Source organism: Microplitis mediator, chromosome 7 (genome assembly GCF_029852145.1).
Source record: "Microplitis mediator isolate UGA2020A chromosome 7, iyMicMedi2.1, whole genome shotgun sequence".
NCBI classification, from domain to species: domain Eukaryota; kingdom Metazoa; phylum Arthropoda; class Insecta; order Hymenoptera; family Braconidae; genus Microplitis; species Microplitis mediator.
The window spans coordinates 9,944,515-9,958,372 of NC_079975.1; the positions used below are offsets into that span (position 1 = coordinate 9,944,515).

Below are 13,858 nucleotides of genomic sequence, written 5' to 3' on the forward strand. Positions count from 1 at the left end.
ATTCCAAAAATTATTAGATGTCGGCTAACTTCAGTGTCGTAATTGATAATGTACTTGATGTTTATTAATTAAATAAATCATTTATTATTTAGGTCACTTTCTGAAAAAAGATATCAATTAGCAGCTCATAAACGCAATATAACAGATCAAAAATTAAATTATTACAATCAAACAGCAAAATATTTTGAACGTGAAAGTCAAAAAGCTAAACAATTTAACACTTGGAACGTTGAAGTTAAATCAGTTCGTTGGGATAATATTAAAAAAACAGAAACACTTAACTCAAGACGTAATAAACTTAAAGTGCTCTTAAAGAGTGAAGACGAGGAATATAAACGTGAGAGTGATAAATTAAAATCACATAAAATAAAAACAAAAGACGAAATATCATTAGAAGTATTAAAAGATAAATTAAAAGAAAAACGGGCTGAATTGAGTTTGTATAATCCAAATACTCATCGTCGATTAAAATCATATTTTACTGATCCCGTTGAAACAGAACGTTACGATTCGAAAGAATTTAACGAGCCAATAACACGTAATTTATCTCGATTAAGTTTTGATAATAATTATTATTTAAACAAAAGAATATCAAATTCGCCATTTAATAATAATTATAATTATAAAAAAAAATCAACTATGGATTTTTCAAATGAACAAAATGAACGAAATGAAAAAGCATTTGATGAAAGAGCTGTTGCATTTAATGAAAATCGTACAAAATCATTATCAGATCATATGGACTATGAAAATTATGGTAAAAATATGGATTTTATACCTGATAGGAAATATACTGAACGTTACGCGCATAGAAGTCTTGCAAATACAAATGTATTTGATACGGCGGGACATTCAAATGACTCATATGAAAAACAAAACAATGACGATGAAACATCAGTAATGGATACTTCAATTGAAAATCTAAATGGTAAAAATATTGATAACGAAAATTCGGGTGATGATGTAATTGATTTTAATTCAACAAATAAAACAGATAATCAAGAGCAATTTGGTGATTTTGAAGGATTAATTAATTCAAGTAAAAAAGTTGATGATACATTTGAACAACAAGATAAAATGTCTGAGTATTCAGTTAAAGAAGATTCTGCAGAGACATCAATTGATAATTCATCAGACATGATGGTACTGTATCTTACTCACAATGATTTAAAAAAGAAAATAAATGATCTTGAGGTAAGAGAACATCGTGCTAGTATGAAACATCTTTGGGAAGAAACTTTACGTTTGAGAGATATGCGCAATCGTTTGGAACTTTTGAGAGAAAAGAAAATTTATCAGCGAGATGATTTGCAAATTGATGAATCAAATAAACAAGTGGCATTAAAGAATATCGAGAGACGTAGTATTCAGCTTAAAGAACGTGAAGATACTTGCGCTGATTCAAATATGTACAGGTAAATATAAAATATTTATTTAATATTATGATTATTTGCATTTTATTTTGTTTATTTTATTGATGCATGACTTGCTTGTTAAAATAATTTAACCAGCTAATCATTCTGAGCGACGATACATGACCGTCTAAGCAATGCCAAGGGTTTTAAATCATGTCGTAATAGTGATTCACTCGCGATTCAATGTATGCTAGTAGTCTATACTTTGATTAGTGTTTCTTGTGCCAAAATTACTTGGTAACACCTCGATAAAATTCAACTTAGAGCCAGTAACTCATGTTTTTAATACTGAATCTTAATTGTTTTGTATTATAAATTTGTTATTTTTATTTAACTTTTTGTTTGCCTATTAATTAATGACGGAAACTAAAAAATTTCATAATTTTTTAATTTTAATTCGCAATAGTCATACTTCCGGTTTGAATCATAATGATATAATTTTAATTAATCCATTTCTTAGAAGAAATATTCAAATATTTTTATAAAAATTTTTATTGATTTTTATAAATTTTAATTATAAGTTTACAAAAAATAAACGAATAAGTTTTTTAATTTTTAATATTTTTAATTAAATCTTGTGGCAAATTATTGAGGAATAAATGTACTTTGACATAAGATTGATTATTAATTTTAATTTTACAAAGAGTATATTTATTTTATAAAATCAAGTGAAAAATTTTCCATCGGAAATTTCAAAATAATTAATAAAAAAAGTGTAATTAGTTTTTTTAGAATATCTATGTAAATATTGAATTGTCGAAAAAATTGTAAGAATCCTTTTTAGTCGGGCTTTAAATTCTATACAACAAAGATGTGATTTACTTTTTCTTTAAAATGAATAGATATTGAGATATTTGGAGTTTAAAATTGTCTGGAGTATCAGAGACTTCACGGGACTCTTGTGGGTTAAAAATAAAAAAAAAAAAATGAAGAAATATTTTATTAAGAAAAAAAAACACTGATTCGAGACAATTTCATTTCCATATAAAAATTTATATCAATAATTTATAATTAATAAATATATTTAAAACAAAAGAATATGCAAATAAAATATGTTTATTTTTTTTTAATTCCAGTGAAGACGCTAAGCGCATTTGGAATAAATGGGTCGAAGAAGATAAAAATTCACCAATTACTGAAGGTGACCATTTGAGAGAAGCTCTGATGAAACAATTAGAAGATGAGTGGCACAGATTGTCTGAAAGCGATCAGAAAATTATTTCTCAAACTTACGCTGATGTTATGAGCAATGCGTCATTGCAAAAAGAATTAGAAATTCTCGCCAAAAAAGGATTTCATTAAACATTTTTTTGTTTGTTTACGTTCTTATTCTTGTTCATTAATGCGTTTAGTTCCGTATTATCAGTGGCTTCGGTAACTCTTTTTAGTTCTCTGATAATAACATTTGACTAATTAGTATTTACTTAATCAAGTCGTTTTAAAGACTTTTTTTTTGTTGATGAATAGTCAGCAAATTTTCTGATAATTTAAAAAAAACGACTAATTATTAATTTTTTTTGATGCTGAAAATTCTGCATCAGTTAATTTAAATAAAATTGTAAATCTTATTTCCTTTACTGTTAAAATAATAATTTATTTTTTATTACAGTTTTAGGAAATTGAATTTACATTATTGATATAATCAAAGTGCTAAAACAATTAGAATTAAAAAATAATACTCAAATATTTTATAAAATTTATTATGATTAAAAAACAAAGTAACCTCAGCATTTATAAAATATTATAATACTAGTGTCCGTAGTACAGTAATGTACTAGTGTCCAAATGCTACAATTAGTTCATTACTTTTTTTACAAAGCTTTCATACTTAAAAATATGTACTCGACCATTTTTTTTTCTTTATACAAGAGAATTAGTTTTAAAAACTACTGCGACAATTAAATATAAATTATATAATAGCAGCGTATCCGTCCTGCTTGGTAATGCTTTTGTATCCTTAAATAATAATTTAACAAATTTATAATGATTATTATGTAACAATTATTATACAAAATTAAATATTGAATACTGATACCTTTGTCTTTTATTATTTAAATCAAAATAATTCATTAGAAAATAATTAGACGTAGATAAGCAACAACGTGTCAACCAATGATAAATCAATTTCTAAGATTGTTGTATTGAATGATTCCTTAGTAACAATAAAATTTTTGTCAAGCAGTTGAGCGTTAAAAAAAGTTTTTTTCAATTTTTTTTAAAAAAAGGTCACTTCTAAATTTATTTAGATTTACATTTTTTTTTTAATTCAAGAATCTTTGTCAATAAGACTTATAAAAAAAAAAAAATTCTTTTAATTGTAGCACTATGCCATTAAATAAAACATTAATGCAGTCGCAATAAATGTTTGCTTAGCAAATTTTATTACCAGTAATAAACAATAAATTGGCACAAGCCAATAAAAAATTAAAATTAAAATTATTATATTTATAATTTTTAAAGTAAATTTATTAATGTACTAGTAGATAAATCAACGCAGATGAGCAATAACGAGTCAACTCACAAATAATCGATTTTCAAAATTTTTGTACCAAGTAATTCTTTTGTTACTGAAAAATTTTTTTTGAGTAGTTGAAAAAAGCGTTAAAAAATTTTTTTAAATAAAAAAATTGTTAACACAAATTAATTATCTGGGATAAAACTTTTGCAAAATCGAGTTAAGCAATTCGAGTTAAAATACTAGATTGCAGAAGGACATTCATTAACTAGAATAAAAATTTAAGTAACTTAGTACGTTATTGCACCAAATACTAAATAAAGTTTTATTATTACAATTTAAACATTTTATTGTAATTAACTTTTTACGAAACAATATTTTTGCTGTAATAATTTTAAGTGTTGAGTGTTCAGTGCTAGTGCAAAATGTTGCGAATTGCTGATGCTGATATCTTCCAAGTTCCTGAGCAAAATCATCTGGCATCGTCTGGTGGGAAATAGTAGCTGTTCCCTGATAGCCACTTTATCCATAAATTAACTTCAAGCTACAGCCGTATTCTGAAGCCAACTTAAAGGAGAGTGTTTGAGAGCAAGCAGTTACCTTTAAGTTGACAGTAAATTGTCTGTAACTTGAATTCAATTTGACTACAAGTGTTACTGTCAGAGAATGACGTTAAGTTGGTTGAAAGTTTCACTTCAAATTGACAGCTAGTTTTTTCTGTCAAATTACATTCAGATGATGGCAGTAGATTTGCATCAACTTGCACGCAAGTATTATCCAGCCGAGGCTTACCAGAAACTTGTCGTTAAGTTAGCTGTAGATGCTTCACTTCAGAACTTGCTAAGTAATTATATTTAGAGTGAGGCTATTAGGTTGACGTTTTTTTTTAGCAACAATGCACTTTGGAGCAGTTTAAATTAAATCTCCAAGTGTATAAGGACATTCTTCTGCATATTATTTCCCCACCAAAATTTGTTCAAACACTTGCGTGTTTATTTTTAAAAATATTTTTCTATCATATTCCGCTGCCATTTTATTTTGACGTACGATTTTTAGTTTTCTCCAATTTCTAATAATTTATTTTTCAAATATTTAAATTTACCGCGCAAGTAATAAGAATAAATAAGATGATAACTTCAATATCGACGATAGTAATAATAATATTTTATTTTACCGACACAATTTAATTATAGAGGACTTACCATTTGAATTCTAAACTCAAAATAAAGTCAACTTTATTTTTTTGTTATTTACAAAACTAACCTCTAAAATACTAAAAGCTACAAGCCGCAAAAAAATTGTTGTTTGGTTTAAAAAAAAACTAAAAGTTTTGATAATTAAAATAAAAAAAAAATGTGGTCACTAGAGCATCCGGTTGGATATATAATGCACTTACCATTAAGTAAAAAAGAATTGAAAATTGGTAGAAATTCAAATTCCACTTTGTGTATAGCAGCTGACCGATCAATAAGTAAACATCACGCTAAAATACTTGTTTATCCAAATAATAAAATAGAAAATAATAATTTTGAAGTCAGTAATAACAGAAATTCAATATGTGAAATAATAGACTATGGTTCAAAATATCATACATATATTATAAGAAATACCCATATAAAATTAGAACCAGGAAAATCTTATCAACTGGAACCAGGTGATAAAATAAAATTTGGAATGGGTGAAAATATTTGGACATTGAAATATTACGAAATTGGTCTTTTGGCTTGTGGTTATTGCAATGACAATAAAAGAAATATTGTTAGAGCTATCGAAAGTATTGGCGGTACTGTTTACAATGAGTGTAATCAGAAATGTACCCATTTTGTGACAATGTGTAATAGAGTAACGTCAAAATTTGTTTTTGCTCTTAGTTCCGGTTTGCCAATTACTGATAAATCATACTGGCAAGCTTTCATGTGTGCTGTCAAAAGTGATGTGAAATTACCAAATCCACTTGATTACACAGTAGCGAATGATATTTTCAAAAACGAATTTAAAGATGTTGTATTTTATCCAGTCAATGAAAGAAAAAATTTATTTGATGGTTTAAATTTTATATTTTTTAACGTACAGCAGTGTAATAATTATGGAATTATTATCAAAGCAGCTGGTGGAAGACCACATATTTATCATAAATCTTCATTTGATCCTAGTGAACTTGTTGAGCCGGATATTATTATTATCGAATGTACTGAAACTAAACGAAATACTGGAGTTGAGTTAATAAGTGATAGAGAATATGATGAAATGGAATTATTTCTTAGTAAATCAAAAAAGAGAATGATTAATTGTAAAGAAATAATAAGCGCTATTTTATTTTGCTCAATTAATAAATATTGTAACCCGATGATTAAAAGTTTAAATAAATATTGGCGGGAATCACCTAAGAAAAAATCAAATAAAGTTAGGGAAAAAAGTAATGTAGTTAATGATAAAGTTCGTGATGATAATGATGGTAATTTAAATAAACGAAAGAATTTAAATAACTATGCTGGGGAAGATAATTCAAATGATTCTGTTGTTATTTGTGACAAACAAGAAAATCAAAATAAATACAAGAAGCAGATTAATAACAATAATGACAATATTAATCGAGAGCCAAAGTCTAGGAATCTTGTTAATGAAAAGCCGTGGATTGATACCAAGTCTTGTAAAAATTCGGATAAATTATCACAATTATCGTTACTCAAATCTAATAGTAAAATAGCAGGTAATTTTGATAATTATTTATTCAAAATTATAAAACTAATTTTTTAATCATTTTTTGCACTTAAACTTTTGAAATAATTTATTAAGAGGGAAAAGGGGTCTGAGGTAAAAAAAAAAGAGCATATTTTTGTAATTTTTCTTTTTAGAGTACATTCGTTATTAAAATTCTTAAAATTTGTGACATTATTAAGCATCATTTGAAGAATATTCTGCTAAATTTTCATAAAAAAATATTGAAAAATAAGCTAGTGGTAGTAGGGAGAGCCAAGTCATCTCAAAAAAAAAATCTCCATGCCGTAGGCAGGATAACTCATGACTGTTTCATCTGAAATCAAAAAACCAAAAAAAAGTTCTTTAGTACATGAGTTTATCTTGGATTTGAACGAAGGAATAAACAAAATATTCATTTTTGAATTTTTGGTAAAGGTGCAATAAAAAAAACTCTGATTTTTACCAAAAATTGTCCCTTTTGTTTAATTAAAAAATAAGTAGTTATTAAAAAAAAAAAAACCTTCGTTCAGATCTAAAATAAACTTATGTACTAAAGAAATCTTTCTGGGTTTTTAATTTCAGATGAGGCAGTCATAAGTTATCCTGCCTACGGCATGAAGACTTTTTTTTTGAGGTGACTCAGCTCGACCCACTATCACTGGCTTATTTTTCAATAGTTTTTTATGAAAATTTAACGAAGGTACTCTGAAAAAAAAAATCACAAAAATATGCTTTTTTTTTTGTATCTCAGACCCCTTTCCCCCCTTAATAAAGTCAGAGACCTAATGTATTTGTATATATATTTTTACTAAATTTGACTAAATATAGATATACAAATACATGAGTGATCGAGTACTAGTTCCCTGATCGGATACTAGGTCTTTTACTTTATTATTTATTTAGAAATGTTTTTTTACAGATCGTCAGGAAGAAAAAAAACCAGAAGTTGGAGTTAGTAAAATATGTGAGCAGGTTAATAATAATGTTCCCAAGACTCGTGATGTTTGTGATAAATCATCAACTAAATCGTTGGAAAATAAACAGAATGAAGATAAAAAAGTAAACAATAAACGTAAGTTAGATAAAAGGGAAGCGCATGAGTCTTTGGATAAAGATAATAAAAGATTTAACTCTGGTAAAAATACATCTGATGATGATATTTTGGTAGTTGATGATTTGCGAGATAAAAATCAACACTCAGATAAAAGTAATTTAAAAAATGCTAATCGGTCTAAAGATCCGGAAGTATCTAGAGTAACAAATGATAAAACTACAGTACAAAATGATGAAATTATTATTGACCAGACTGGAACTTCTGAAGCAGATGAAAAAATGGTTGTTGATAATTCATTTGATAGTATTACTTCCGGACAATTTAAAAATTTTCTTCATAAAACAAATGGCATGAAATCATCGACAGGGCAGTCAAATAAAAAAGTTCAGTCTTGTAAAAATAAATCTCATAATTTGTGGGATGATGAAAATCAATACTTGGAGAAAAATAATTTAAAAAATGCTAATCAGTCTAAAGATCCAGAAATATCTAGAGTAACGAATGATAAAACTCAAGTACAAAATGATGAAATTGATATTGAAGAGGCTGGAACTTCTAAAGCACATGAAGAAATGATTGTTGATAATTCATTTGATAGTATTACTTCCGGACAATTTAAAAATTTTCTTATAAAAACAGGTGGCATGAAATCATCGATAGGGCAGTTAAATAAAAAAGTTCAGCCTTGTAAAAATAAATCTCATAATTTATGGGATGATGAAAGTCAACACTTGGAGGAAAATAATTTAAAAAATGCTAATCAGTCTAAAAATCCGGAAATATCTAGAGTAACGAATGATAAAACTCAAGTACAAAATGATGATGACATTGATATTGAAGAGGCTGGAACTCAAAAAGCAGATGAAGAAATGGTTGTTGATAGTTCATTTGAAAGTATTACTTCTGGACAATTTAAAAGTCTTACTGATAAAACAAGTGGCATTAAATCACCAAAAGAAAAAAGATATAATTTACGTTCAAAGAAAGATGTAAATGAAACAAATTGTTCTCAATTACCAACTAATGCACAATCTGTGTGTCTAAATGAGATGACTTCAAATCAAATTCAAAGGACTGATCATCGGGAAGCAAGTAAAGTTAGTCAAGAAATAACTGATAGTGATAAGGAGTCAAATTTGGATGAAAATGGCTTCGTAACATTTACGATTGATAATTATTCTGATGAAGACATTAAAAAAAACCGGCATGTAGATTTAAGTCAACCTAGTTCGTCAGATTCACCAGATTATCACGTTTATGTAACTACTCAAGCTGATGTTCATTTAGTTCCTAACACATCCAGTGAAAGAGAAGAATCATATTCACCTTTTTTGGAAAGTCCAATTGATGATGATGATGTTATTCTTGGAGAAAATAATATTAAACCTAATTTTAATCGCAGTAATGATAATAATTTACCAAAATTTTTTTTTAAATAGTTTGAAAATTATTTTTTTTATTTTTTTACGATTAAACCATAAGATTGTTATGTTATGAATATACAGAGATATAGAATACAATTAAATTAAAAATATGCTTTTCTATAAATTAATAATGATTAAATAAATTTATTATAACAGAATCAAAAAAAAAATCAATAATTTAAAAATTATCATAATTTTATTATTAGAATTAAAGGCAATGATCTTGAAGTTTATAACAATATTAGAATTTTATTAATTATTTGAAAAAAAAACTTTAAGTACTGATTAAAAAAAATTTTGCAAAGATATAGATTTAAAAAAAAATTACTTAAAGTTGTTTTAATTATAATTTTAACATGATGACTTTGCTGAAATTTTTTTTTGAAAATTTCGCCGAGGGCTAATTTGAAACAAGTATAATTATTTTTTTTTTAACCCATATCCTTGTGAAATTTTTTTCAATTAGTGTTTTATTTTTATTTTTTTTAATTAATAAAATTTTAATATGGCTATGACAGGTTGAGGTAATTAGATTTATTAAATAATTGGCAAGGGAGGTCTAAAAATGCCCTTAATAAAAAATCTTTTTTTTTCTTTTTTTTTTTTTAATAAAAATATATTTTTATAACGTGAACTTAAATAATTAAAGTATATGAATGAATGAGTCTAGATAATCTATTATAGAGAATATTTCCTGAGCTAATTTTAAGAAATGTTGATTTTAGTGTAAGGAATCAAAATGATTAATTATAAAACGTACTGAGAAAAAACCTGTAAATTTCATGTAATAAAAAAAGTATTTTTTCTTATACTGTTTTATTAAATGGTATATCAAAGTTTCACTACATCATTAATTTTTTTTAATCAATGAAACTGGATGCAAATTAAAATTATTATTTTATGAAATAATTAAAAGATCAACAGTTCTATTACAAACTTATTATTATTATTATTATTATTATTTTTTATTTATTGAAAGTAGTATAAACTTCTAGAGTCCTTAACGACTACAATCTATGTAAATTTACGCACAATGTATTTTAAATATTGAGTCGAGTCAACTTTTTTCAATGATAAAAATAATTTTCAGTTGCAAGTAAATATATATTCATTATTGCAGCTGTATATATAATAAAAAAATCGGCAGTAAATCCGGATTTTATTTCAGTCCGAATTCACTCCAGCACTCGAAGTTCTGGAGTTTTAAAAAAAAACTTTCCACATGCGGAATGAATAAGATTTTTTTTTTTAAGGAGTGATTTCAGAGTGACGCGGATTTTATTCCATTCCGCATTCGCTCTGGTCCGGAGTTTTAATGCTTAAATAAATTTATATTTAATTGAAATTACTTCTATATGGGAAATATAATTATTTTAATAAATAATTAATTCAAGTATTAATAATTAAACAAAATTTTATGTTTTTAATTCATGAAATGTTTTAGTAACTCGCTAAATTATAACTTCATACAATACATAGTAAAAAGATTAAATCTTTTTTTATGGGAATAATTTATATTTCAGTACAATATAAAATGTTATTTCGTGGTACAGTTGATATGTAAAGTCATATGACAGTTTTTGACTTAGGGAAATTCTATTAATAATGGAAAATAAAAAGTCTATTCCTTTAACTTCATAAACGTGAAAGTTTTTATTGTCAACTGCATATAATTTTTTAAAATTATTTCACGTGAATGTATGTAAAGGGAGGTCGTAATTATTTCCGTACTCAATATAAATGGCAAAATATAAGAGACCGAGCCTAAGGTGAAAGACCTAGTACTCGATCAGGGAAGTAGTATACCCGATCACTTGTATATTTGTAAATCTATATTTAGTCAATATTTATATACAAATACGTGAGTGATCGGGTACTAGTTCTCTGATCGGGTACTGGATCTCTTACCTTACTATGTGTTAGTAATTTACTCCATGAGTTTTTACTACGATTTCATTCTGCAGATGTTTTTTATAATTAATATTTTTCAAAACTCCTCTTCGGAGTGAAATTTTCTACGAAGGGATTAAATAAATAAAAAATAATCTACTCCGCGTTCACTCCGTAAATTTTTTGCAGAGTAGCTTTAAACAATATTTAGTATTATAGATAAATATATAAGATTCTAATTTTTGAATAAATTTTTAAACAAAATTAAAATTAATTAATTTAAATAAATTAATATTTTTATTCAATAGATTATATTGATGTTAAAATAATATCTATTTAAATATAATTTAAGCGGAGTCTAATTTCCATGAAATCCAGAGGTCGAGAATGTCACGGTGTCAAACACATTGCTGATGATGGTGAGCAAAAGTCCTTTTACTAATGTAATATAATATAAGCGGAGAATGGAAGAGAAATAAAGGGGGTTGAGAAATAAAAGAAGAAAACGATGGGTTGGTTGAGTAGCATACGTTTGTCATGTCCGGGACATGTTATTAGCCATCAGGCAGGTTTCATTTGGGTCGTGCAGCCGTTTCTTTGCTATATTCACAGCTACTTCCATGGTCTACCTCTTGTCTACTTTCTTCTTCTACCCTCTCATTCATTATATGGCACAGCCTTCTCTGGTATTGCCCTCCTTATCCCTTGGAAAGGTTTTTTGTCCCTTTCCTACACCATTATAGGGCTATGCAGGAGCTAGTAATGCATTTAATTAACATAGCTGGCGTGGCTACATCCCTCATCTTGTGGTCTTGTCTACAGCCAGTCAACTTTCACGAACTATTGCGCGCTCATTCTAGTCTCTATAAAATATACACGCATATATATTAACTCGAAGACAATTGTGTTTTTGTTTTTGCTAACAACACCCTCTTATTATACCCGTTAAATTAAAAAAGTAAAGATATTCTTTCATGTTTTGATAAATTTTTCTACATATTACATTTTATAAAATTAATTCATTAATAAATAATGAGCAACCTGAATTCTCTACACTGTTAATAATCGGGCGTGAATATGAATTTTATTTAAATCTGAATCCACGTGGAGTTTCGGAGTTAAAAAAAATCACTTCGCATACGGATTGAATAGAATTTTTTTTTAGCGGAGTGATTTATTAATTGAAAAAAAAAGTAAAAGTGTTAATTGACAAAAGCACAACGTAGTTACAATTTCGCTAAAATACACGGAAAGAAAATTATGGGAAGTTTTGCTATGCATTATGGGAATGGTTCCCATAATGGTATGGGAATCGTACCTATATTACTATAGGGATTGTTCCCATATATTATGGGAACCATACCCATAATAGTATGAGAATAGTTCCCATACCATTATGGGAATGGTTCCCATAATGGTATTGGAATCGTTCCCATACGATTATGGGAATGGTTCCCATATTGGTATAGGAACTATTCCTATAATATTATGGGAACTATTCCCATAATATTATGGGAACCATCCCTATAATATCATAAAATTTTTTTTTTGCACAATAGTGTAGAAATTTCCCAAAATTTGAATTTTCTTGAATGTTTTGTGCTGACAAAAAATTCTTGTTAAAAATTTTAATGTTTTTTTGCCAAATACGATTTTTTTTTTCAATGTTTGAATTTTTGTTTTTATGTTTAATAATATTTCTGTGTATTGTAGAAGTGATTACCACACTTCTTTAAATTAATTTTTTCATGATAATATGGGAACCATTCCCATAATATTATAGAAAGTATTCCTATAAATTATAGGAACCATTCCTATAATTATAGGAACTATTCCTATAGTGTTATGGGTATCATTCCCATAATTATAGGAACTATTCCTATAATTATGGGAAACATTCCCATAATTATAGGAACCGCTCCCATAATTTATGGTCGTAATTCCTATGATGGTATAGGAAAAAATTTCACAAAATTATGGGAACCGCTGCTATAATTTTCTTTCCGTGTATAGAATTTAAAAAACTTAGAATTGATTAGATTTTGGGGTAGATCGGCCATGTAGTTTACAAGTTATACGAAGAATAAAAATTAAAAATTTTTTTTGTTTTTGGTTTTTTGCATATAACTCACAAACCCTATGCCCGATTTACCTCAAAATATAATAAGTTCTAAATCTTGGTAAGCCCTTTCAATTGCCATCAAGAACGTTCAAATCGATTTATTCGTTCCAAAGATATCGTCGGACAAAAATTATATATTTTCAGTAAAATGTGTGTTTTATTGGTCTAATAGTTTTTTGAGGTCAGAGAGCTAAAAAATTTACATGTACTAATATTTTCGAGCTCCCTGAGCTCGAAAACAGCGGGAAGTTTTGGGGATGGTCCGCAGGGTCAGGCGGTTTTCAGATTTTTTATTAATGCTTTAATTATTTTTTGATTAATTAATAAAATTTCAATACTGTTGGGACAGTTGAAAGTCATTGAATATTTTTAAAAATTGGGGGACATTGTCTGAGAACTCCCGTAATAATTGAATATTTAAAATGTTAACTATTTAAATACTAGATAAGTAATTAAAAAAAAATTATTTCTATTTTTATAATACAGTTATTTTTAAATTTCATTTTTCTCTAAATCAACTAAAGAAGTTTACGGAAATAGAGAAAAAAAAGTGTCACAGAACCTTATCCACGAATTGAAATCCACCCTATTAAAAAAATGTTATTTTTATTTTCAAAACCATTACCAATTTTCATTCATCCGTTTTTCATTTAACTTAATTAAAAAAAAATAAAAAAAAAAAGAAACGTAAATTTCCTTCTTGGAAGTTGCCGACAAAATTGCATCCTCAGAACTTTACTGTTGACTAATCAGCTGACTAATTTGAGCTGCTGTCAGTTCAGGGTGGCAAGGAATGTC

The 13,858-nt window shown here is 27.0% G+C and overlaps 3 protein-coding genes across 3 annotated transcripts in view; all 3 read left to right on the top strand.

Moving 5' to 3' along the window:
* Positions 1-242, top strand: part of LOC130672428 (jmjC domain-containing histone demethylation protein 1) — a 28,453-nt gene extending 28,211 nt beyond the window's left edge. The window contains exon 8 of the mRNA XM_057477017.1: positions 93-242. Coding sequence (XP_057333000.1) covers positions 93-104 — 12 coding nt within the window. The 3' untranslated portion in view covers positions 105-242. The remainder of the gene's footprint in view (positions 1-92) is intronic.
* Positions 243-639: 397 nt separating this feature from the next.
* LOC130671111 (uncharacterized protein MG328-like) lies at positions 640-2,717 on the top strand. Its single transcript, XM_057474814.1, has 2 exons — positions 640-1,415; positions 2,492-2,717. The coding sequence occupies exons 1-2, from the start codon at positions 640-642 to the stop codon at positions 2,715-2,717; spliced, it is 1,002 nt and encodes a 333-aa protein (XP_057330797.1).
* Positions 2,718-5,129: 2,412 nt separating this feature from the next.
* LOC130671745 (nibrin-like) lies at positions 5,130-9,274 on the top strand. Its single transcript, XM_057475816.1, has 2 exons — positions 5,130-6,580; positions 7,490-9,274. The coding sequence occupies exons 1-2, from the start codon at positions 5,224-5,226 to the stop codon at positions 9,061-9,063; spliced, it is 2,931 nt and encodes a 976-aa protein (XP_057331799.1). The 5' UTR covers positions 5,130-5,223; the 3' UTR covers positions 9,064-9,274.
* The last annotated feature ends 4,584 nt before the right edge of the window (positions 9,275-13,858 follow it).

Bases quoted from the DNA above. Each gene is read 5' to 3' on its own strand.
- LOC130671111 (XM_057474814.1), top strand. From the start codon at position 640: ATGGATTTTTCAAATGAACAAAATGAACGAAATGAAAAAGCATTTGAT. The intron at 1,416-2,491 runs GTAAATATAAAA...TTTTAATTCCAG, and splicing joins GCTGATTCAAATATGTACAG to TGAAGACGCTAAGCGCATTT.
- LOC130671745 (XM_057475816.1), top strand. From the start codon at position 5,224: ATGTGGTCACTAGAGCATCCGGTTGGATATATAATGCACTTACCATTA. The intron at 6,581-7,489 runs GTAATTTTGATA...GTTTTTTTACAG, and splicing joins ATCTAATAGTAAAATAGCAG to ATCGTCAGGAAGAAAAAAAA.